The sequence below is a fragment of the Clarias gariepinus genome, chromosome 14 (assembly GCF_024256425.1).
Source record: "Clarias gariepinus isolate MV-2021 ecotype Netherlands chromosome 14, CGAR_prim_01v2, whole genome shotgun sequence".
NCBI lineage: Eukaryota > Metazoa > Chordata > Actinopteri > Siluriformes > Clariidae > Clarias > Clarias gariepinus.
The window spans coordinates 1,629,421-1,654,623 of NC_071113.1; the positions used below are offsets into that span (position 1 = coordinate 1,629,421).

Below are 25,203 nucleotides of genomic sequence, written 5' to 3' on the forward strand. Positions count from 1 at the left end.
GCCAATAACAGTTCCTGCATTGTGCAAACAAATCCTTTCCTTTTGCAGTAACCTTTGTACCGGCAATCGATATGTGAACGATATGAACACTGTCTACGGTGCACACACACTTCGAACACTTACATTACACACACCGTGGTAAATCTACACATTAATAGTGTGTGTGTGTTCTCTCTTTCAGGAGAAATAAACTTACAGATGACAACAAGGTGATATTGTTCGTCTTTTCATTTCAGTACTGAATATTTTGGCGCATACTGTATTATTATGAGGTTATTGTTTTTTTCCATTACTTATTTTTATTTGTTTTCACTTGAATTTAATTGCTTGCTACAGTATATCACATTTAAATATCTGACTTGATCCATCTGGTTTAATAATATTACTGTAAGAGACCACCACTAGAGGTCACTGTCTCGTCTAAGCTTATATGTGGGCTCTTCGCCTGTGTAGTTCTTAGCCTGTGTCTCGCGCTTAGCTGGTGTCTAGCTAGAGCGCCTATGTTACGCTAAGAGCGCCTACGTTACGCTAAGAGTGCCTATGGTTAGCTATGGCTGAGTTTATAGTTTCAGGTGTTTGTTTGTTTTTTTGTTTGCTTTGTTTTATAATTGTTTGTATGGTAAATAAAGACTCTCATTACCATTAACCCTCTGCACCTATGCCTGCTTACCTGCCCACAGCAACAACATCAGCCGCAATACCACCCAGTTCATGACCATTACATAAGATTGGTTGGTTCTTATTTAAATGTAACTAGTATGTACAGTATGTGAACAGCCTTGAAACAAGAATAAGAGACAAGCAAATAATCTAAACAATTAGGAATGACCTGAGATTTTTGTTGGATGTTTTACCATTCATTAAATATAATGATCTACAAACACTAAAAATACAAATGAATGTTCAATTTACACTCTTATGCCAAATCCAGTACTCCATGAGTTATACTGAAGTCATTGTTATTCTTGTGAAAGAATTACAATGTCATGCTAAATAGAGACGATGTAAAATAGGAGGACTAAGTCAATGGAAATGTGCTAATCATCAATAGTTATTATTTCTTTATCTATTACTTCAACAAGAGTGTTGTTTATTTTGACTTGGACAAAAAACATCAGACGAAATATAAGGAATTCATGCAAAAAATGTTTATTACTTTTACCTAATATTTAGCAATAGAAAAACTTAAATCTTTACATAAAGTATACCAATAGAATGAAGGGCAAACAGTTTTTGATGTATGCACTGAATGATGCACTGTATGTAAGATCTGCATGCAACTTTATGCACCACATTAAGATTTAAATGGAGAGCAGGGCGTATTAACTAAGCGTCTCAGAATCACTTGTAGAAATCGGGTTAAAGTTCATCTAGGACTGAAAATATTCCTATCTCAGAGTAGGACATAAAGGGTGTTTAGGAAGCTTCCTATCCTTTTTTTAACGAGGAATATGACTGCACCAAGGAGAGCGTGTGATAGCCAACTGAGAGCTGCAAAGTGGGCGGTGGGTGTTTTAAACAGTGGAAATGCAAATTCAGTTGTTTACTGAAATCAGCGGCATTTGTGACAAAGCTTTATTCACACAAAACTTATAATTGCATGACTCTGCGGCATGACATCATCCTAATCAGACCTAACTCACAACTGTTTAAAGCCCCTAAAATAGAGCTGTTTAGGACTGCAATAATCTGATCAACATGATTTCAAAAAGAAAGTGGAGAAAGGATGAGAGCGTTTTGCTTGCGGAGGAGAGAAAAGAAAAATTCTGCCCTACACTTACCTCTAAAGATAGATAAAAGTGTGTGAAGGGCGATTTATAAAAGCATCAATGCCATTTGCATTCACACTGTAAATCTGTGGTTCTGTAAGAGCAGAGTTTAATTCATTAAATTTATTATATTGCATGACTGTTTAAAAGCTGTATCTTCGCTGGTATAAAAAAACTGTGCAGTATCAGTCACCTGTGGAATCAGCATACAACATGTTCGTTAATGGACCAGTTATGTACTGCACATGCAAACGCGTCTTTTATGAGCTCAGTGTCACTCAAAGTTACTAAAACGTGTCTCCTTGGCGTGCATCTTTGCCTGAACGCCATTTCCTCACTAAGCTTAACCAGTTAGTGCACCTCCGGAGCTCTCCTACATTTAAGTGGAGATTTCCAATTTTAAGAATGTTAATTAATTGCTTTTACTCCTATTACTAAAAGTATAACCAAAATTATTACTACTAAATGTCCTACTCTGAAATGCTTAGTAAATACGAGCCCAGTTCTTTTTTAATGGGATTTGCTTATGATAATCTTCTACATATTGTCAAGCCTCTAAGCTGCTTCCACTTCTCCTGCAGGACCTCCTTAAATCTGTCTGTCATTAGGACATAAAACACAGGGTTTATGACACTGTGAAAAAATGCAATTGGCCGTGTTATTATGTACACTGCCTCGATATACACTATTGTACACTGTGTCAGTCCCAATGCAGGTAGCTGTGATGCAAGGCGCATGTTTCTCATCACATGATATGGCATGTAAAGCACCAGAAACATGACCACTGCAGCCTTCAAGATGTTCACTGGCCTTTGAAAGGATGTCCCAAGCACTTCCTCTCTCTTCTTGAGCAGAGAGATCATCTTACTCGCTGACAGATATATGGTCAGTAGGGGCAGCACGTACGCTACAGTGGTGAGTAACAAGCTGTAGATTAGAAGAGGGACGGGTGGGTTCATGCTGCCAAAATCATTGCACTTCGTCCAGTTGGTTTTCTTTAGGTCATGGTTCGCAAACATGATAAGAGGAGCCAGCTCAATTGTCACCAAAATCCAGTTCAGAAAACTGATTATCAACGAGGCTTTGCAAGACAAAAGGAAGTGATTGCGTTGTGGGTACCACAGCAGTGTTAATCGGTCCACACCCACACACCCCATGAAGAGGATGCTGGAATACATGTTAACATGGAGGATGTAGCGGGTAAGCACACAGCCTACAAGGGGTAACTCTTGGTTGTGCGTGTACTTGTAGCTCAGCACTGGTAAGGTGCACAGGAAGATGAGGTCAGAAATCGCCAAATTAAACATGTACACATTTATGGATTTCCAAGACGGCAGCCAGAACACATAAAACAGGACCACAGACAGGTTGCAGAGGACGCCAATGGCAAACTCCAAAACATATATGGGTGAGAGGTAGTGTGTCTGCAGTAGAGCGGTGATATCAGAACAGGTGGATGCCTGCAGTTAAAAAGATTATCACATAGACACCTGTTATTATTGCAAATAAAATGATTTATTCATAGTATCATGGGCTTAATTAATATACTGTCAATGGATGTACATGTATACAGTATATCTTAAAAACAGAAAATAATAAGATTTTTGTGAGTCAATAAAAAGAATTGAATCCAATTAATCCTGATTTGGCTTGTCAGACTGATAACAGCTACAGGTGTCGAATCTTGATTTATTCTCACACAAACATTTACTAAGAGTCCAATAAAGTGTACAATTGGCACATGACACGCAGGGATTATCAACGTTTAGGGTATGATTTGACAAGCCACCCAAATACTATTAAGATCATTTCCACCAATAGCATCACAGTGCACATCTTCAGCAAGTGGTCAACCCCTCAAAGAGACCTTTTTAGGCTTACAGGGATGACAGGGGGCATCTCTGGGCAGACATGACTAACAGGAAGCATTCCTACGCTAACAGGAAGCATCTCAGGGCAAATGTAAAGCTCACATGGCTCATATAGATAAAATAAAGCATATCTGGGCTAACATGGGTAACAGGAGGTATCTCTAGGCTATCAGAACTCATGGTATAGAGTTCAAGCCTAACATGGCTAGCAGGAGAGTCTTCAAGGTGTATGTGGACAGATTTCCTATGGCTTTGCTGTGACAAAGTAGGACTTGGCATAGGTGGAGGCTTCCAGTCAACCACCAGTTGAAGTACCTGGGTGAAAAGCCCTGGCCCTTGATTCTGAAGCCCCTGCAGTGATTCCACCACATGTTGTGACAGTGTAACAAATGTCTAGCTGAAAAGTAATCTGGTATGTCATATAAACCCTCTGGAAAAGTCACTAGATGCTACATGTGCTAATTTGCATATGGATTACATCATCATCCAGTACTTATTTAACAACTAGCAGCAAACAGAGAAGGTGGTGTGCATGAAGGTGTATAATAGCATGAACTGACATCTGGTCATTTTTGCATTTATGTGGCTAGGGCTAGGGGTACACTCAAAATGTAGAGTTCCTATTAAATGTCCTTCCAGTGTATAGACCATGAAAATGTTCAATACAGCAGAAATGTTGTCATCAACCTTTTAAATAAAACGGACATGTAAAAAAGCGAAAGATAGATTTTTTTTTCCTTTACCTTTTTTTTAATTAAATAATTAAATAAAGGGTAATAATAATATTTATTTAATTTTAAGGTTAATAATAATAAAATTTAAATAATATTTAAAGCAATTAAGTAAGATCACATGAGAGGGAGTGCTGTTGCACAGAATATCAGCATGGCTGTGATGCCGTCATAGATATCTGCAGTTGTCCAAACTAGCTTTAAGCTGACAACTGACAGCTAGTGACTCAGAGTTAGTGTATGTATTAGTTTTAGAAAGTAGTACAATGATAATAAAATAAGGTAAAGAAAGTGAGGAAAATAAACCATTATGATTGTGGCCAGACTTAAGATTAAAAACGTAATATTATTTTATTGCTGCTGCGTTGCTAAGCAACTGCACGTCTGGATGGCCGCGGCTCTGCCTTTTTAGAACACGGTGTAGCCACCTGTGCAGGAGGTTCTGTCCCTCACAAGACCAGCATTGTTACTGTCTTATTCTGCTTTTTAAACTTTTTAATATATATTAAAACATACCTGGCCCTATGTGAGAAAGTAATTATATATGATAATGAATAATAATGAATGAACTGTTAACAACATTTTTTGGAAAGCTGAGTTAAATTTCACTTGTCACACCCAGGAAGAAAACTTGTCCAAAAAAACATCTTCATTATCCCCAAGACTTTTAAGCAAATATTTCGTGAAGCGAAGGTGCGCTTTCTGTTACACCTCACATAAAAACTAACACAGGATTTCATAAAGGAATATGTACATACCAACAGTCAAACAGGCAGGTTTGGACAGCTTTTTTCCCTTAATAAATGAAAGCATTCATCATTTACAAACTGTATTTTGTAATTACTCGGGTTATCTTAGTGTAATATTAAAATTAATTTTATGATCTGAATCATCAAGTGTGACAAGTATGCCAAAAGAAAATACAAATCAGGGAGGGGCAAATGCTTGTTCATGGCACTTTATCTATCTATCTATATATATATATATAGGCTATATATATAGTATATCACAATATATATCTAGCCCTATATATATCCACTATAAATAAATTCAGTAAATTAAAACAAAAAAGGAGCCCCTAAAGCAAACAAGCAAACAGGGCTTTATAATTGGTGCTGTTGGCTGAATCCGTTGCTTTTTTTGTTACAATTTATAATTCAGCCCCTACAGTATAATGCATGATATACATTTACTGGCAGTTCTCTAATCAGCTAATAATGTGGCGGCAGCACAGTACAAAAATCCTGCAGCTAAATGGTCAGGAGCTTCAGTTGATGTTCATATCAAATTTTTGATTAAAGAAAAAAGTTTGATCTCTGTCACTTCAATAATAATAATAATGTTTTTTTTTTTTTTAGAAAAGACAATTAGAAGTAAAGCATCTCAGCATGAGCAAAAAATAGACCTTAAGGTAAATTATAGTTGGATATGTCCAGGGCGTGACAGATATTCCTCCAACTCCTTTAAAGTTGCCATATGGCATTTGGCTGAATGGAATCAAACCTACTCAGAAATGACTGATTAATATTTTGGGGTGACGGGTACTGTATATGAGTTTAAATGTTATCGATTATTTCTGAGCAGTAACCTGCCCCGTTAAATCAGGTGTGAACTCTTACGCTTCCAAGATATTGTATGTTTCCTCTGCTTTTTTGAAGAAATAAAAAAAGCATAGACTATTTATATCTACTGTAAATTCTTTGTATTTATTTTATTCATAGACTAGATCGATATAATACCTGACATCATGCAAAGTGTCTCCCTGTAGCTGTTATCAGGTTTGACAATGAAATGGCAGCAGTGTTTTGCATGCTTTAAAGAATAATGAAATGTTTTTAGAGATATATCTTATTCAAAATTAGATCTCGGGTGTATTACTTAGAGCCTAGAGCAGATTAATATTTTTACACTAATGAATCAGCTGAACAAACAGAACACTGTTGCCTAATAACTTTAAACAGTTTAAAGTACATCACTTAATAAAAGAAACATAAAAAATACAACATAAACTTACTAAAAGCAATAGTGAATTGCTTTTAGTACATATTAGCATTTTGCTCCTAATACAAAGTAGTTTATTAAATGTTTGCGCTTACCATTTTCGATCATACACCAAGTCTGTGATTTTAGCAAACAGCTGCTGTAGGCAAGAAGTGAAGATTAATCTGAACATGTTCACATACTACAGTATGTGCACCACTGTGTTTATTCATGCAAAATATTTTCCCCTGAGTTAATATATGACACAATCATGCTCTAACCCCTGTTTGTTAGTTTCTTTGTTTCCCTGGCTTTGTCTAAAAGTTCAGATAGTCATCTTTGATTATGTTTTTATAATACAGTAAAAAAAATCAAACTGAACCATCAATGCATCTCAGAGTCGGAGTTGGGATCAAACATAGAGATCCACATTGCAGAAATGTGTTAAAACACTGACTGTGTTGTACATCAATTATATTTACTATTTCTTATAGCCCTCTTGGCCACAGTGCCTTTATTAATCTATTTATTTACTTACATACTTATTTATATATTTATTACAATCCTTATTAGCTCTTTTCCCATGGTCCCCACAAGTGAACATTACATTACAATAAAAACTATGATGAAAAATAAATTCACAAACGATAAACCCGCACTAGAACCACCTTGGATTCTTTGCTCCCCTATAAGAGACGGAATCTGTCCATATCTCTTTAGTGAGATCCAGTGTAGAATAAATGCGAACTGCATCTAAGAAATTGATTTGATGTCCCCTTGATGTCCTGTGATAAAAAAAAAGCTTTTACTTCTCTTTTACTTTCCTGTTCTGTTTATATTGGTTTGTAACCCTGTTCTTGTTTTACAAGTAAGTGTGCAATTGAGCCGGTTAAAATATGGCATTTGTGCTTAAATTCGGGTAAAGTACAGGAGTTTTCCCAAATGGGAAATAGCACAGAAAGCTTAAAACCTATGACCAAAAATGCGTTCATGGGACTGGCTGGTTATTATCATAGATGTGTTACTAACTATTCAAGTGTGACCAGTTGACTATTTAATCTTGTTAAAGATCCAGTCCAGATCCAGTCCAGTGGTCAACTTCATGCTGACAGGCCTTTGTTCAGGTTAAGGTGTGATTTTGTCTGAACACACATTTACATTTACCTAATTTCCCATCTCCTTTTGTTTGCAAGCTAGAGGCTCTTTAAGGCCGAGTTGAACTTGGAGGAAAAGGCTTCTGCCATTAAAATAAATGAAGGCACAAATAAAGATGGATTAAGGAAATAGCCAATCAGATTTCAATGTGCTTTAGTAGCGGTATTCTTTCACTAGTGAATCCCCATCATTAAACTATTAAACCAGTTTATTTAGCATCTCTGCACAGTTATTTCGACATTATCATCACAATGCAGGAGTTTTGTTGTCGGTAAGTTGTATTTGTGTTGAGGCTTTTCTTCGCTACTTAGCTAGTAGTTGATGGCTGAAGGAGATCTGGATGAAATAAGATCACTGTCAAAAATATTCATGCGTAAAAAAAAAGATTTGTGTGTAATTCTGTCATTTGTCTGAGTTGGATTCCAAAATCTACGACCACGACAGCTTACAGATACGAAATTTTGTGTGTTTGTTACAATACAACTCTGAAATATACAAAACTCGTTTTTACAACTCCTCTGTTACACGGACAAATTGCCTTGATGACGTATTTTTGACAGCGGTTTAACAGACAGCATTCGTAGGCGTAATTTCTCAATTCGTCCGTGAAACAGAGGAGTTGTAAAAACGAGGTTTGTGTCTGTAAACAGTCAGAGTCGTATATTTCAGAGTTGTATTGTAACAATTTACCATGTATTTGCCATGTATTTACTTAATGGATATCAACCTATGCAAAAACTGTTCATTAAACATTAGACTTATTATGCAAATGTGTCGAGTCATTTTCCCCTAGTTGTTTGTGAACCTGCAAAACATAACAATAAAACCTGTGGCTTGTGCCTTCACCAGGCTATTGTATTCATGAACAATAAATTTGGTAGCTCTTGTGATTTTTTTTTTTTTTTTACATACAGAAAGAAAATATTAACTTTCAGTGTAATAAATAAGATAATAATTACAATAATTATTAATATCATTTATTATGAGAAAGGAAACCTGTGTCTAATATCAAGTTGACATTGTTTATTAAAGATAAATTATGTTCTCAAGTTATATATAGTGTATAACCTTAAACAGTCACACTCCAAACTCCACTATGGCCAAGACCAAAGAGCTGTCAAAGGACACCAGAAACAAACTTGTAGACCTGCACCAGGCTGGGAAGACTGAATCTGCAGTAGGTAAGCAGCTTGGAGTGAAGAAATTAACTGTGGGGGCAATTATTAGAAAATGGAAGACATACAAGACCGCTGATAATCTCCCTCGATCTGGGGCTCCATGCAAGATCTCCACATGTGGGGTCAAAATGATCACAAGAACTGTGAGCAGAAATCCCAGAACCACACAGGGGGGACCTAGTGAATGAGAGCTGGGACCAAAGGAACAGGGGCTACCATCAGTAACACACTGCGCCGCCAAGGACTCAAATCCTTCAGTGCCAGACGTGTCCCCCTGTTTAAGCCAGTACATGTCCAGGCCCATCTGAAGTTTGCTACAGAGCATTTGGATGATCCAGAAGAGGATTGGAAGAATGTCATATGGTCAGATGAAACCAAAATAGAACTTCGTGTTTGGAGGAGAAAGAATACTGAGTTGCATCCAAAGAACACCATACCTACTGTGAAGCATGGGGGTGGAAACATCATGCTTTGGGGCTGGTTTTCTGCAAAGGGATCAGGGCATTAAAGATGAAATGTGGCTGGGTCTTTCAGCATGACAATGATCCCAAACACACCGCCCGGGCAATGAAAGAGTGGCTTTTCAAGCATTTCAAGGTCGTGGAGTGGCCTAGCCAGTCTCCAGATCTCAACCCCATAGAAAATCTTTGGAGGGAGTTGAAAGTCCATGTTGCCCAGCAACAGCCCCAAAACATCAACAGGAATGGGCCAAAATACCATGAACAGTGTGTGAAAACCTTGTAAAGACTTACAGAAAATGTTTGACCTCTGTCATTGCCAACAAAGGGTATATATCAAAGTATCAAAATGAAATTTTGTTATTGACCAAATACTTATTTTCCACCACAATTTGCAAATAAATTCTTTAATAATCCTACAATGTAATTTTCTGGATTTATTTTCTTATTTTGTCTCATAGTTGAGGTATACCTATGATAAAAATTACAGGCCTCTCTCATCTTTTTAAGTGGGAGAACTTGCACAATTGCTGGCTGACTAAATACTTTTTTGACCCACTGTGTATATACACTCACCTAAAGAATTATTAGGAACACCTGTTCAATTTATCATTATTATTATTTATCTAATCAACCAATTAGATGGCAGTTTCTTCATTGCATCTAGGGGTGTGGTCCTTGTCAAGACAATCTCCTGACTGAATGTCAGAATGGGAAAGAAAGGTGATTTAAGCAATTTTTAAGCGTCTTTTTTTAAGCAATTTTTAGGTGAGTGAATATATATATATATATACAGTATATACACTACCGTTCAAAATTTTTGGGTCACTTGGCACACTTTAGGCCCCTTAGTGCCAATTGGGCATCGTTTAAATGCCACGAGCTACCTGAGCATTGTTTCTGACCATGTCCATCCCTTTATGACCACCATGTACCCATCCTCTGATGGCTACTTCCAGCAGGATAATGCACCAGGTCACAAAGCTCGAATCATTTTAAATTGGTTTCTTGAACATGACAATGAGTTCACTGTACTAAAATGGCCCCCCACAGTCACCAGATCTCAACCCAATAGAGCATCTTTGGGATGTGGTGGAACGGGAGCTTCGTGCCCTGGATGTGCATCCCACAAATCTCCATCAACTGCAAGATGCTATCCTATCAATATGGGCCAACATTTCTAAAGAATGCTTTCAGCACCTTGTTGAATCAATGCCACGTAGAATTAGGGCAGTTCTGAAGGCAAAAGGCGGTCAAACACCGTATTAGTATGGTGTTCCTAATAATCCTTTAGGTGAGTGTATACTGTTCAAAAGTTTGGGGACACTTGCAAATTTCTTTGTTTTTGTTTAGTGATTTATTTTCTAGATTCTACTACAATACTGGGGATTTCAAAACTATAAAATAACACATATGGATTTAGGTAATTACGTAACAACAGTTAGTTGTTATTTTAAGACACAGAGGTCGGCCTTTCTGTAATAGTTCTTGCAAGAACAGTACTGTGTCAAGTGCATTTGCAAAATCCATCAAGCACCATAATGAAACTGGCTCTCATGAAGGCCGTCCCAGGAGGGCGAGACCAAAACCTACTTCTGTGTTAGACCAGAAGTTCATTTAGAGTTATCAGCCTGAAAAATGACCAATTAACAGCACCTGAGATTAGAGGCGTTATGAAGTCTTTACAGAGCAGAAGTAGCAGAAACATCTCACCATTACCTGTTCAAAGGAGATTAATGTATTTTTTGGACCCCTTCAGCATTCCTTTACAATGTAGAAAGAAATAAAAATCAGGAACCATCATGGAGTTAGAAAGTGACCCCAAACTTTTGAATGGTAGTGTATATTATGTGGTTTATTTTTACTTATTCAATCTTTATTTAGACATTTTGATGACAACAAATGATCCCAACCAATCTGGATTCAAAGTGGGACATATCACAGAGACTGCCCCTCTGTCAATCACTGAGAAGCTACATAGTGCTAAATTACCTAAACTATCATCTGTCCTCATCCTCCTGGTCGCTGTCAGCTGCATTTGACACAGTGAACCACAAGGTTCTATTATTCTTCTATTACCAATTCACACAAGCCTTAGAATCTGTGAAACTAGAAGATAAGTCAGATGAGGTGACATGGAGGGGATCCACATTTGACAACAATCAGATCACTCCTTCAGCCACTGCCTGCCATCTTGGGGTAACTGTGGACAATCATCTGTCATGTTCCCTACACATTGCTAACCTTACTTGTTCTTGTTGATTTCTTTTTTACAACATCAGAGGAATCCGCCCATTTCTTTCTTCACAGGCTACTCAGGTGCTTGTTCAGTCCCTTGTTATTTCGAGACTGGATGAAATAACAAGAGACTGAAATAACAACTCACTCCTCGCAGGTCTGCCTCTGTTCACTATTCGTCCTCTGCAGTTGATCCAGAATGCAGCGGCACGTTTTGTTATCAACCCTCCCAAGATCCCACATTTAAAGCACTTTTTGTAAGTTGCTCTGGATAAGAGGATCTGCCAAATGGCTAAATGTAAATGTAAATAATGAACTTTGTTTCACATTGCAGTAGTCTAATAACCTAAGTAATGAGTCATACTCTTGATCAGTCATGCATTGATGCACATCAAAATGCAAATTCTACCTGCATTTAAGTTAATGATAATAATAAGAATCATTATTTTAAAATCGTAACTATTCTGCATGTTTCAAGTTAAGTTCGGAGTTCCACAGGGTTCATTTTTTTTTGTTACTGTAATGCTGATAACATACACTTATATGTAGAGTACAGTATCAGCAAAGCCAGATGAGAAAAAAATCAGCGCTTTCGTGGAGTTTACGTGCCGATCTGGCAGACGCGCATGAGATGGAATCCTCCCTTACTCTCGCGCTCTCGCCGGATCAGGAAGTTTAAGCGCCACTTCTTAAGTGCACTCTGGCGCTTCATGTGAATGGGCAGAAGAGACTTCCTCTCTTGCTTCCGCGGAAATGAAGATAGCCACCTCAGAGCGTTCCTCTAATGATGACCGCTGGCCACAGAAAAAAATATATAAATCCCCCAAGCGCTCAAAGTTGGATGACAGGTTTCTGCCGGGTGGCCGGGGGAGGGGCCTGCCATGTGATTGGTTGAATAGATAAATAATAATAATGATAAGTTGAACAGGTGTTCCTAATAATTCTTTAGGTGAGTGTATATACACAGTGGGTCAAAAAAGTATTTAGTCAGCCAGCAACCCTAACCCTAACCCTAGGCTCTATTTCTGGCCCTGAAATACTTCCTCCACCAGTTGAGAGGCTACCATGTCCTAGTGTGGGGGACAACACTACGGTAGTCTCGTACATAAATCGCCAGGGTGTACGGCGTTCATGCCGCTTGAACAAGCTAGCGCACCAGTTCCTGCTTTGGGCACAGGACAAGCTTCTGTCCCTCAGGGCGATTTACATTCCTGGGCATATGAATGTGGGAGCAGACTTGCTGTCCAGACAAGCTGTGTAACATGGGGAATGGAAACTTCACCCCAAAGTAGTCAGTCAAATCTGGGAAAGATTTTATGTAGCAGAGGTGGACCTCTGTGCCTCGCAAGAAACAGCACAATGCCCCCGTTACTGCTCTCTGACTCCTCCAGCTCCCTGGGTCTAAACGCAATGGCCCTGTTTCTAATATCTAATATCTCTCCTCGATGGCTCACTGTGAGTGACTCCAGTGAGGGATCTTTTGTCTCTGGCGCAGGGGACAAAATTTCATCTCCGGCCCAAGCTCTGGAATCTTCACGCCTGGCCCCTGAAGGGGACCAACTAAGAGATGCTGGTCCTTCAGAGATGCTGGTCCACTAGAAGAACTTATGCATTGAAAGTTGGTGCATGGCAAAACATGTAGATCCAGCAGCCGCCACTAGACAAACTCTGTCACATTGGGTGAGAGATGCTGTTTCCTAGCCTACGAGGTGCATGGTCACACTTCGCCTCTAGGAATCAGGGCCCATTCGACCAGGGGGATTGCCTCATCAATTGCACTGGCAATAGCTGTCCCCTTGCAGCAAGTGTGTAAGCCGGCAGTTTGGTCCTCTCCACGCACTTTGTCAAATTCTATAGTTTGTATGTCCATGCTACTCCGGGCTCACAGGCCCTCGAGTCAGCATCTCAAAGTCTGTCAGGTCTGAGACCTCTTTGTGCACACACAACACAACCTTGGGGTTTCAGACACTTGCAGTGCGCCGGCGTTGGTATTCTCGATTCCATAGCGTTTTGACGCAGCATCGAGTGTAGCTTTTGAAAGGGAACGTCTCGGGTTACTTTGCTGTAATCCTGTTCCCTAATAAAGCGGGAAAGAGATGCTGCGCTCCAATGCCGCACTACTGGCGTGACTGGACGTCCTTTCAGACGAAAAATTGACCTGAGGATGTTTCCGGTTCACTCCTATTTATAACCTGCAGGTGCACCTCATCAGATGACGTCACCTGACCGAGGTTATATAAGCCACACATTTGACACACACATGCTTCACAACCAGTTGAACAAAAAGATGTTCCCACAGCAAAATAACCCGAGACAATCATAAAGTGCAGTTCCTCGAATGCCCAATGGGGGCTGGCTCTATAGACCCCTATTTGGCATGAACATCTAATAAACGTAAACATGTTTATATTAGACTTATATTTTAAATAATATATTAAGCCATAATGTTATACATAATTATGAGCATGGCTGATTTTAGTGAAAGCTGTCAAACCACAAACTCCACTAACTGTCCGCTAAAGTGATAGCTAATCAGCAAGGTCAAAATTTGGATTATGTTCTGGTTTGGAAACATATTTTTTATAATAAATTACCAACAATAACTTGTCAACTTTACAATAAAACTTACTTGGTAATCACATTTACATGTTATGTATTAGAAATGTGGTGCATTTAGTTTTATTTGTAACATAATTTTCACAATTCATTCATTTTCAAATGCAATTTATTTACAGGTTATATATTTATGCACAATTCATTTATTTTTTTATTTGAAAGTTGTTTACATATGATTAATTTTCACTTAATTAAGTTTTATTTATTCTCATGCTCACTTTTTTTGTTTATTTACTATACTCTGTGCATGTATCCAATTAGGATTAACACAGATTTTTTTTTTTTTTTTTTTTTTACTGATAATTATGATCACCATATTAATCAGATTTTATATGGGTTAAGAAATACAAGGGGTGTTGTGGTCAAACAGAGACTCATGCTGAAATTTCTGGTGAATGGAGGGGCAAAGTACCTATGGTGATGGAACCTTTAGCCACAGTAAAACATTTAAACGGTAAAAACATTTTAAAGGAATCTGTACGTCTTAGAGAGGCTTTGACGTACTGAGAAAACGTCCTACCTTGAAGCACTGAGATAAGGACATTAGTGTATCAGGGGATTATATAGAGAAATAAAGGGAGTTTTTACTTTCAGAACTGAGCAATCAAAAGTCCCGCTTTGACTTGAACGCCCCCATGACAAGGAATGCTCCTGTTGTGGAATCTGTCCAACACCAGATGGCAGTCTCCTGTCATTTTTGTTTTTAACAGATTCGTCACTAAATATGAACAATATAAACTAGTCAGACTTTATGAGACAGTCAGTATGTCATTAACAATTTATTCAGATGGCCATGTAAAGAGTATACTCTAAGACCAGAATTATGAAAATGTCTTCATCGGTGGAAGCATGAAGGCAAAACCAGAGCTGCAGGGAAATTAATCAACAGCAAAGAAGGAATTTTGTACAGCACATGCAGAACAGAAGGTCATTTATGGACAACCTAACCTAAGAAAAACTTGATAAAATTATTATTTTTGAACAGCTTGACCATAAAGGATCAAACTTTAATCAGCAAGAGTAAAACAAAGCTGGACTGTGTGGCCACTAGGGGGCAGTGTCGCCAGCGTTAATAGAACATATAGAAAAGGAATGAAAGAGAAGGTCTGGCATCTCATGGTGGTACAGTGAATACAGAGACAGTGTAGAGGTATAACTGAAATACATCTCTACACTGTTTGTTGTACCCTGGTCCGTGCCCTAAGTCTCCTGGCATGGGCTCCAGGCCCCCGGCGACCCCGAATACAGGATAAAGCGATATAGACGATGAGTGAGTGAGTGTGTGAGTGTGTGAGTGAGTGAGTGTGAACACTGTTTAATGCATCTTCTATTTAGAATTTCTCAAACACACACAGAGAAGTTCTTGGTGGAACCTGCATTCCGAACATGATGTTTTTAAGCTTCTGTTTTGTGTGTGAGCTGTTCCATTTCAATCTTAGTCACTTGTGCAAAAAGGTTTTTAAAAGTTATAATTAGAAAAAAAGCATGGGTGTTTTTTATGTTAGTGTTTTTGCATGTTTTTACTAGCCACTTAATTATAATCAACAATCAATTTTTCTCCTCATTATGAGCATTATGTACAGTCAATATTATAGACTTGAAACTTGAACATGTCTGCATATTAAAGGGATTTTGTATGTACAGTGTTTAAAGATAAAAGGGTTCATTTGTTTACCCCTGATGCTGTGCACAGCCATGCTGTTTTGACATCACATAAATCATAGTTGAGAAATTCAAGAGAGGCAGCACGGTGGTGTCGTGGTTAGCACTGTCGCCTCGCACCTCCAGGGTCCGGGTTTGAGTCCAGCCATGCTTAATTCCTGTGCTTGGTGGGTTTCCTCTAGGTACTCCAGTTTCCTCCCACAATCCAAAAAAATGCAGGTTAGGCTATTGTCGTTCCCAAATTGCCTGTAGTGTGTGTGTGTCCAGCGATGGATTGGCACCCTGTCCAGTGTGTCCCCTGCCTCATGCCCTAAGTCTCCTGAGATATGCTCCAGGTCCCCGCGACCCTGAATACAGGATTTAGGAGTATGGAAGATGAGTGAGTGAGAAAAATTCAAAAGTGGGCATTCTAAAATAAGTGTCCGTTTTCTTTTCATAGTCCAAGGTTGAAAATTATTATCTGCTCTTAACACTTACACAAATTCACAAATATGTTCTCACAAGAATATACAATGCATCTCGAAACATTTTAATGTTCTGGAAAGGTTTTTTTATAATTAATAAATTATAATAAATAAGTGAACCTCATATATCCTAGATTCATATACAGTGGAACCTCAGATTACAAGTAATGCGGTTTGCGAGTGTTGTAAATTGTAATAAATTTTGACTTGAAAAATGAGCAAGTCTTGGTTTACGAGCACCGAGTATCATGTATCATGCATGCGCTTCTTGTTTTGACACCGAGCATCACGTGATCACAACTGAGCCAACGGTTTTTCTCTCTCTTGCGCTCTTAAATGAAGAAGAAATGTGTCCGAGCTAAGTTTTAAGCTAAGAGAATAAGAGTTATTTCTTGTTGTGTCCGCTGCACCTTGATACATTTATCGGTCCGGGCCCGATTGACTGGGAGAGACAAACACTCACACACTCAAACATGATGTCTGAAGATCTCTGTTTATTCTCAGCAAAGAGAGCACATTTAAACGGTGCTACGTCCTGAACATCAAAAGAACCATCATTCATCAACCATGCATTTACATTCTCCTGATTAAGCAAAAGGGTTCTAGCGGACAAGAGCCATTTGGATGTATCCTCGTCTGGGTACAGGATATAGAAGGTGTTACCACAGAAGGCATGAGGAAGCACAGTGAGGGGTCTGTTCTCAAGGCACAGGAATCTTCTTATTAGATTTCAATGTCTTACAATATTATAAAACCTTACAGTAACACTGTGACCACGTGTGTGTGTAAAACATATTTTATTTTGTGTTTGTAAGCGAGCATGTACTGTTTCTTATAACATACCTCTCTGTCATTATGTGTGTGTGTGCACATTAGACCGTGCCCCTTCACACACACACTCTCGCCTTTACACACACATGGCTGTGCACCCCCCACCCCCACCCCCAACTCCTCTCGGCTTCAGACACACACACACACACACACACACACTTTCTCTGCTCTACACAGAAACACTGCTCTGTTGCGATTCTTTTCAAAGGTAAAGTGCAGGTTCATTTGTTTGTTTGTTTTACTTTACAGCAGTGATTCCGTTAGTATGCGCTCACGCGAGTGTCATTAGCGATGTTCCTTGCTAATTTTTCCGACAAAAGAGTCTTCCTTTTAATATGTGTGTATGTGTGAAATTCAAATAAGAGAGGGGAAAGGTTTACTGTGTAAGATGAAAAAAGAAAGGCTAATTCCTCCTCTTACTTCGCATACATACACAAATACACACACACACACACACACACACACACACAGCACCTGCCATATAAACGGAAACACTTATCTGTCGGGATTTATTTTTACTTTTTCTTTAAAGTAAGGTGCATTTTTACTGGATATTTTGTATTCATTATTTTTATGTATTTATTTTGTTGGGCTGTGGAACAAATAATTTGAGTTTTCATTATTTCTTAGGGACAAATTTGCTGTTTTGGAATACGAGCCCACTTCCAGAATGAACTGTACAGATAGGTGTATATTTCTTCTATCTTGAAAACTTGTATATTTTGTTCAAATTTCTTATAGTTAAAATATTTATTTATTTATTGCCTCTTTACTATTTTTATTTTTCCTGTTATTATTTCTTGTAAAATGTTTTTTCTTTTTCTTTTTTTGAGGTCACGGGCGGACGTGTAAGCATTTCACTGCATATCGTACTGTGTATGACGGTGTATGTGACAAATAACATTTGAATTTAAATTTGAATTTAAATTCCTTCAGCTCATCTATATTGTTGAGACGGGTGTTTTTTCATCTTCCTCTTGACTAAAGGGTTCAGGTCTGGTAAGGTGGCTGGCCAAGTTTTGGCAGTGTGGGCAGATGCCAAGTCCTGCTGGAAAAGGAAATCAGCATCTCCATAAAGTTTGTCAGCAGACAGAAGCAAAAAGTGCTGTAAAAATCTCCGGGTAGACTCTGTGTTGACTTTTGATTGATAAATCAGTGGACCAACACCTGCAGTTGATATGGCTCCCTAAATCATCACCAACTGTGGACACTTTAAATTGGATTCTGTGTCTCTCCTCTGGAGTGGAGAATCCAGAATCCAGTTTGATTACCAAATGGAATTTAACATTTATTTGCATCTAAAAGAGAACTTTGAACCATTGAGCAATGGTTAAGTTCTGTTTCTCCTTAGCCGAGGAACTTATAACATTCTCTCTGGTTCAGAAGTGGCTTGATACTCGGGATGCAGCTGTTGTGGCTTAAGGCTGTGTTCATCTCTGTTGCTTGTCAACTGTCAAGTCAGCATTCATGCCAATGTCTGTACCGAACTAGACAGAGAAATACGGGGTATTTTCACTGTTTTTATTAATATTCTCAAACCTGAAATTAAATATTCTAATGTTTTGAGATTATAGATTTTTTATTCTCATGAGCTGTAAGCTGTAATCCTTGAAATTAAATCAAAATGTGTTTAATATTTTACTTGACCAGCGACAAATCAAGAACATATGTTCAACATATGTTTCGTATGAAACAAGAGTTTCACTTTTAAAATTAAATTATGAAATAAAATGAACTTTTTTTGTGATATTCTAATTTTTGGGATGCACGGTAAATCAAGCTGTAAATCCATGAGTTTTGTAAGACACCAGTTATCGTTTTACTTATTGGTGTAAACTGGGTAACGCAGCTTGAAACACTGCCCCGATCATCTAAACCTGACTCACAGTAACACTGATTGATGCACCATTGAGATGAGCTCCTTCAAAACCCATAAACCTATTTTCCACCCACACCCCATTTTCCTTCCTCAGCTCAGCAGTAGGCTGTGCTGTGCCTCAGGGGCTGGAACTCAGCCATAGCACTAGTGTTAAGCTGTCTTAAATGCATTAACCTATCCAGGTTCTGCTTCCATCGACTTTTGTACTTTTTCCACTAAGATCAGGCTTACCTATTACCTCACGTGCCCACGCATAGCATTTGACCACTGAATTCACTCTTTGTCCACTTCTGAACACTGGTTATGGCTTACCATTGACCTTCAAGTGGTTGCCACTGGGCTTGTTTACCACACAAGGATGGTTCTGTGCCACTCTTGCATCCTGGGGCACTGTTATTTGCTGTCATGTTGTGAGAGGCTTCTTTTTGTAGGCCATATACTTCTCTGGCCAGCTGCCATTGTGACTGGCTAGCCTCATTGCGAAAAATTGGGCAGGTGTACTGCTTTGTACCCAGATCCTATGAGGCCTCATCGTCACCTTTATCTTCACTTTTCCATCATTCTCTTACTGATCGCTGTCTAGATGATCACTCACATGGGAATTTTCACTTTTCCCAGCTGGCTCAACCAGTCCCACTTCTGACACCAATTTGGCAATGGCTAGGAAGAAGATTGACAATTGTAAAAGCAAGGAACTTTCTGTTTTATTTTATAAACCTAAATGTAAATCTTTGTGTTTAACTGCAGAACTTCTTAACAAAGGAGAACCAGGGAAAGTAACAAACAACAAATGAAAAAAACATCAAATAAAGTGATGGTGTAATATACTATATGCCAACATGGAGGACCTTTAGAACTTGTCTTTTTTTAACAATAAAAATATAGTCTTACAAACATTTAGTGCAAACATAGGAATTAATGTGCAAAGAAGCAACAGCTTTGTGAAGGCGCAGCTGTGTTACACTATTTTTGTGAAATATCATTAGTCCTTAGTCACCACAGTGATGTGTTTAGTTATTGAGGCAATAAAATACCAGCAACTGGAGAGGGAAAAAAAAGGAAAATAACAAGATTTCTACACCTCTTCTTTTGGTTCTTTCTTGTAATTAGCAGACAGTGAGTCATGTCATGTACTGTTTGCACTGTTTGTCTGAATGAGTACTGTTTTTTTTATTATCATTTTGCTGACCTACATCTGTGAGAAGTAACTTGTAGCATAACAGGAGACTACATGACTTGGCTTAAATTAAGGCTACTTCTAAGAAAGACATTTTAATGGTTTGATCCTTAATTTTTTTTCTTCTTCTTCTTTTTCTATCCCATCATTAACAGGGTTTTGATCAAGGTAGATAGATAGATAGATAGATAGATAGATAGATAGATAGATAGATAGATAGATAGATACTGTAGATAGATAGATAGATAGATAGATAGATAGATAGATAGATAGATACTGTAGATAGATAGATAGATAGATAGATAGATAGATAGATAGATAGATACTGTAGATAGATAGATAGATAGATAGATAGATAGATAGATAGATACTTAAATATGACTTTAATGTCATCTAATATTATGTAAATAATATGTGAACAATTTTATAAAGTGATAACCTTGTAATACCTAGATATGCACTGAAGTTAAAATTAGGTGTGAAAGTAATCTGAAAATGAAACCACATGCATAACATGTAAAATCAGGTAAAAAAAAAAAAATAAATAAACATGGACAACATAAAGTGCCTAAATGCACATGAGTATAATAATAATAATAATAATAATAATAATAATAATAATGCATTTGAGAAATGTCTCAGTTTCTTTGTACATAGTGATGTCACATGTTTTCTTGGTATATGTTAGTATAAAGCTGTGTTAGATTTGGTCAGAGATGGAGTGGAGGCGAAGCTTACTGTAACGCTTGCATGCCCCTGCCGTGTTTCTGCCGCTTGCCATCACCGTGCCACTTACACCAGTGACTATTGTTCTCATTGATTAAATTATTTATTCCACGTTTTAATAAACACTGCTTTTCTTCATCTCTCTCTATTTTTTTTTGTCTCTCTGAATGCGGGCACGTGTGAGGAGGTGCAAGTGTGCGCGCAAACGCGTGCGCGTCTGTATGTGTCTGTATGTGTGTGTGTGCGCGCGCGCGCGGTGCGCGACAGATGGCCGGCCTCTCCTCCCTCGGGGAAAGGCGGGATCTCGGCGAACGCGCGCGCGTGTCAATCACCGGCTCCTCGTGTGATGGCTCCTGCCAGTGACGTGCCCACCATATGGCCCTGGCATCCGAGCTGGTATGTAACCTCTCGCGTGCGTGGAGCCATGCCACACAGTCTCCGCGCGCTACCCAGGAAGGACTAGCACATGCACACACACATACACATACACACACATGCATGCATACATACACACACATGCATGCATGCATACATGAGCGAATGTACTCTTGAACGGAGCGTCCTAGCAGGGTGCCGGTCCCTCATGATGATGATGATGATGTAGACGGAAAAGGCGCCTTCGCTCGACGAAGTGTACTAGAAAGGAGGTGAGTTCTGAGGAGGTGATTATGCTATGAAAGGATCTGCTACACTAAACAGCCGATTCATTTTTTTTTTAAAGAATAAATAAAAAATAAACAAAAAAAACGCCACCGGAAATGGTATTTATGCTTTTCGTTATAGCGACATGTTTCCGTTATGCTCGCGAGATTCTTTATATCAAAGCAGAATCAATAATCAATAACCAATAATGCAGACCGGTTTTAACGGAGACTCGGCTGAAAGACCGCGCGCACGTGCGTGTCGTTCCATTTCGGTCGATAATGTCGGTTTGACTTTTCAGTGACGTCTCATTGTCTGCAAAAACAAGGTGCGTGTGGAGCAATGCGATGCCCGTGTGTGTGTGTGTGTGTGTGTGTTCAAGACTGGATGGTGATGTTTTATAGAGTAGTGCCATTTCATTATTATTATTATTATTATTATTATTATTATTATTTATACCATGAATTTTATTGCAATTTGAGAATTTCTGGATGCTTTTTTGTTTGTTGGCTTGATAGATAGATAGATAGATAGATAGATAGATAGATAGATAGATAGATACTTTATTGATCCCTATGGAAATTCCAGATTTTGCTATAGCTATGAAGAAAAGTATATGATTGCAGAACGGATTTTGCCTCCATTGCATGTCAGAATGTTTAAATACAAGGCAGACTGTATGCTGGTATGGAAGCCTGCATGCATGTTGGTATAATCATCAAAAATATTATATTTTTTATCAAAGCCGTTATTATATGTTACTATAAAAGTTTGATGTCGCATCAGCCTGTAAAAGACAAGAATTTTTATTTTTGAATATTTATTTTTAAGAATTTTTTGTGTGGATTTATACAGTACCTCATTTTATTGCTTAATTTGACATTCACTATGCTTTGTATTGGATGCAATCTGTACTTTTTTTCCCCTTTTTTTTACTTGACTTGACTAGGTCCAATATCGAATTTGTTACCTGTACTTCCTCCCAATGCTGTGGTGATTTGAGCTGTGTTGGAATGCTGCCAGGAGGAGGGGGGTAAATAAAGGGCGGACTAGGGGAGGGTGGGGGAGCGCGCGCTGCTCAAAGTGCCCCCCGAGACCTCCCGATGATCGGGGCCGCGCGAGCGGGGAATTCAGGGAGCGAGGCCGTCTGGCGCTGTCGGACTCACCGTGAGTCGCCAAAACACGGCTGTCCATTTCATCCGAGAGCGATCTGAACGAACCGGAAACCGACGTTGAGTATAGTAAAGTGCGTGACGTCACGCAGAAAACGTAATCGACTGCGTTTCGATTTTCCAACTCCAAACATTTCTGCAATGTGCACGCATGCGTAGCCTGTCTCATTCTAAGCAATTGAAATTTTTTATTAAAAAAAAAAAATGTTATATGAAACATATCAGTACATCATATCCGACCGAATAATCATTTTACCAGTAATTATGATCTAAACTAATTAACACGGTTTATAACGCTAAGGCCTACATTTTCCCACGGTGGAGAAAGTTCATGTAATGTAAAATGAATTTATAAAAATTATATAAAAGATTATATTTTTACTCTGTTTAAATTAAAATAATTTTATCTTAATTGGTATATAAAATATGTAGGGCCTGAATGGGCAGTTAATTATCAAATCCTGTATCCTGATCATTTCCGGTGTAATGCACTAGGTGTGTGATAGATGTAGGCCTATCAGACAGCTTGAGACATTACGTTTCTGCTTCTGCACACAAATGCCTGAAGGATTTTGATCAGTATTTATTAATTAACTCCTGTTTTTTATTTTATTTTATTTGTACTCAGTGCCATGTTGACGCGGTTATTCAGCGATGCGCAGAAGTTCCCAGGCTGGGCGGACGACAGCGGAAGCGACGACTCCAAGACGAAAGATGACGAGCACGAGCGGGGTTCGCGCGACGAAGATGCGGACGACGTGTTGGGCGACGCCAAGAGCACGAGTCGCGCGCAGTCAGAGATCGCGGCGGACGAGGACGACGACGACGACGACGACGATGAGGACGACGAAGGCGCCGACGGCGACGAGAGCGGCGACAGACCCCGGAAGCGCGGCCCGAAGAAGCGCCAGATGACGCCGGCGCGCCTCGAGCGCTCCAAGCTTCGGCGGCAGAAAGCGAACGCGCGCGAGCGCACGCGCATGCACGACCTGAACTCGGCGCTGGACAACCTGCGCAAAGTGGTGCCTTGCTATTCGAAGACGCAGAAACTGTCCAAGATTGAGACGCTGCGCCTTGCCAAGAACTACATCTGGGCGCTGTCGGAGATCTTGCGTAACGGGAAACGACCAGACGTCGTTTCGTACGTGCAGACACTGTGCAAAGGACTGTCGCAGCCGACGACAAATCTGGTGGCTGGCTGCTTGCAGCTCAACGCGCGGAACTTTCTCACCGACCTGTCGCACCAGGAGAGCGCGGCGGCGCGCTTCCACGCTCCCGACGCGTCCTTCGCCGCCGCGGCGCACGCCTACCCGTACCAGTGCGCGCGCCTCGCGGGCCCTCAGTGCCAGACCGGCGCGCACGGGTACTGCTACGACCCCGAGTACGCCGGCGCCGCCGATTACGACGCGCGACGCAGCCCGACGCCCACCTGCGTCAACGGTGGATTTGCGCTGCGGTCGCACGAGGCCATGTCACCGGACATCGCGGACCGGGGATACCATCACTACTCCATGCACTACGCGCCTGCGCGCAGCCTCGGCTACGGCCCGTCGGGGGCCCGGGGGGGTGCAAGTGGAGGTGGTGGCGGAGCAGGTGGAGGCGGAGGCGGGCATTCGGAGAACGTGCCCCCGTACCACGACGTCCACGCGCATCACCACCACCACGAGCGCGCGCCTCCATACGAGGAACTGAACTCTTTTTTTTCATAACTGGAAAAAAAAAATTAATGTGTCTTTCGTCGTCATTGTCAAGTATTAGTGTGGGACTGAAATAACACACGTTACCTTTCAAGAAACACGTTTATTTAAGGCAGTCAGTATAAAAGGATTGCTCTTTTCCCCCTCGGACTTTAAATGGAACTACAGTGGACTCGAATAAATGGATTAAACACAGTCCAGCGGTTTAGCACATTTTCCCTAAAATTGTAATAACGGAATGCGTTACCAATGTAAAAGGAGCAAACCAATAAAGAAGAACAAAAATGAAATAATATTAATAACAACAATTAAAGAAAAATAAAAAGGATAAACACAATCGAGTACCAATGATATAAATGTCGGGGGTGTTTAATCTAAATAAATCAAAGAGGTCCTTTTCCAGTTGTTCCTCTTATCCTGTTTTTATTTAATTTTTTTCTTGATTTTTTTTTTCAATACATTACAGCCAGAAAAAAAGCATTAAAGATTGTTATCAGTTTAGGGGATTTATTATTATTATTATTACTATTATTATTTTGACATTTCGACATTTTAAGAACGAAACTATTTATTCATTATTATTTGCCAGCCTTCGTGCAATTTTGTTGCTCATGTTTCTCGGGATTCTAGTATTCTTTTCTTTTACCCAGACGTGTGTGTGTGTGTGTGTGTGTGTGTGTGTGTGTGTGTTTTGAAGTTTAAATCCAACAAAAATGACCGTTTATGCCAGGGGGAAATTTGTGGCTAGAATTTCTTTACGGAAGGCCACTGCGGCTAAATATAAATAAGTGTGTACGTGTGTTAATGCGTGCATCCTATGACATTGTGTGTGTATGTATATGTAAGTAACACAGAGACACATAATAACATAGAACGAAGCACAACAAGTACCCATTAGTTTGTCCTTTTGTCCCACATATGGAAAATCGTTGACGTGGACCACACGTTGTTCTTGAC

The 25,203-nt window shown here is 39.5% G+C and overlaps 2 protein-coding genes across 4 annotated transcripts; one reads left to right on the plus strand and one right to left on the minus strand.

Annotated features, from left to right (window-relative positions):
* Positions 1-2,293: 2,293 nt before the first annotated feature.
* On the minus strand, positions 2,294-3,698 carry LOC128541250 (succinate receptor 1-like). The gene is made up of 2 exons (XM_053511592.1): positions 3,651-3,698; positions 2,294-3,229 (listed from the first exon to the last, which is right to left on the minus strand). Exons 1-2 carry the CDS (start codon positions 3,696-3,698, stop codon positions 2,294-2,296), a joined length of 984 nt encoding a protein of 327 aa, XP_053367567.1.
* Positions 3,699-21,324: 17,626 nt separating this feature from the next.
* On the plus strand, positions 21,325-24,633 carry neurod2 (neuronal differentiation 2). Of its 3 annotated transcripts, none has more exons than XM_053510788.1 (2): positions 21,325-21,382; positions 23,178-24,633. In XM_053510788.1, exon 2 carries the CDS (start codon positions 23,182-23,184, stop codon positions 24,256-24,258), a length of 1,077 nt encoding a protein of 358 aa, XP_053366763.1. In that variant the 5' UTR covers positions 21,325-21,382; positions 23,178-23,181; the 3' UTR covers positions 24,259-24,633. The 3 variants fall into 3 exon arrangements, with proteins under 3 accessions (XP_053366763.1, XP_053366764.1, XP_053366765.1); XM_053510789.1 differs by lacking the exon at positions 21,325-21,382 and adding an exon at positions 21,663-21,705; XM_053510790.1 differs by lacking the exon at positions 21,325-21,382 and adding an exon at positions 22,835-22,887.
* Positions 24,634-25,203: the final 570 nt, after the last annotated feature.

What these genes read in the sequence shown, in the direction of transcription:
- neurod2 (XM_053510788.1), top strand. Translation starts at nt 23,182, where the DNA reads ATGTTGACGCGGTTATTCAGCGATGCGCAGAAGTTCCCAGGCTGGGCG.
- LOC128541250 (XM_053511592.1), bottom strand. Translation starts at nt 3,698, where the DNA reads ATGCTTCCTGTTAGTCATGTCTGCCCAGAGATGCCCCCTGTCATCCCT. An exon ending in AGATGCCCCCTGTCATCCCT is followed by an intron (nt 3,230 to 3,650) that starts GTAAGCCTAAAA and finishes TTTTAACTGCAG; the next exon opens with GCATCCACCTGTTCTGATAT.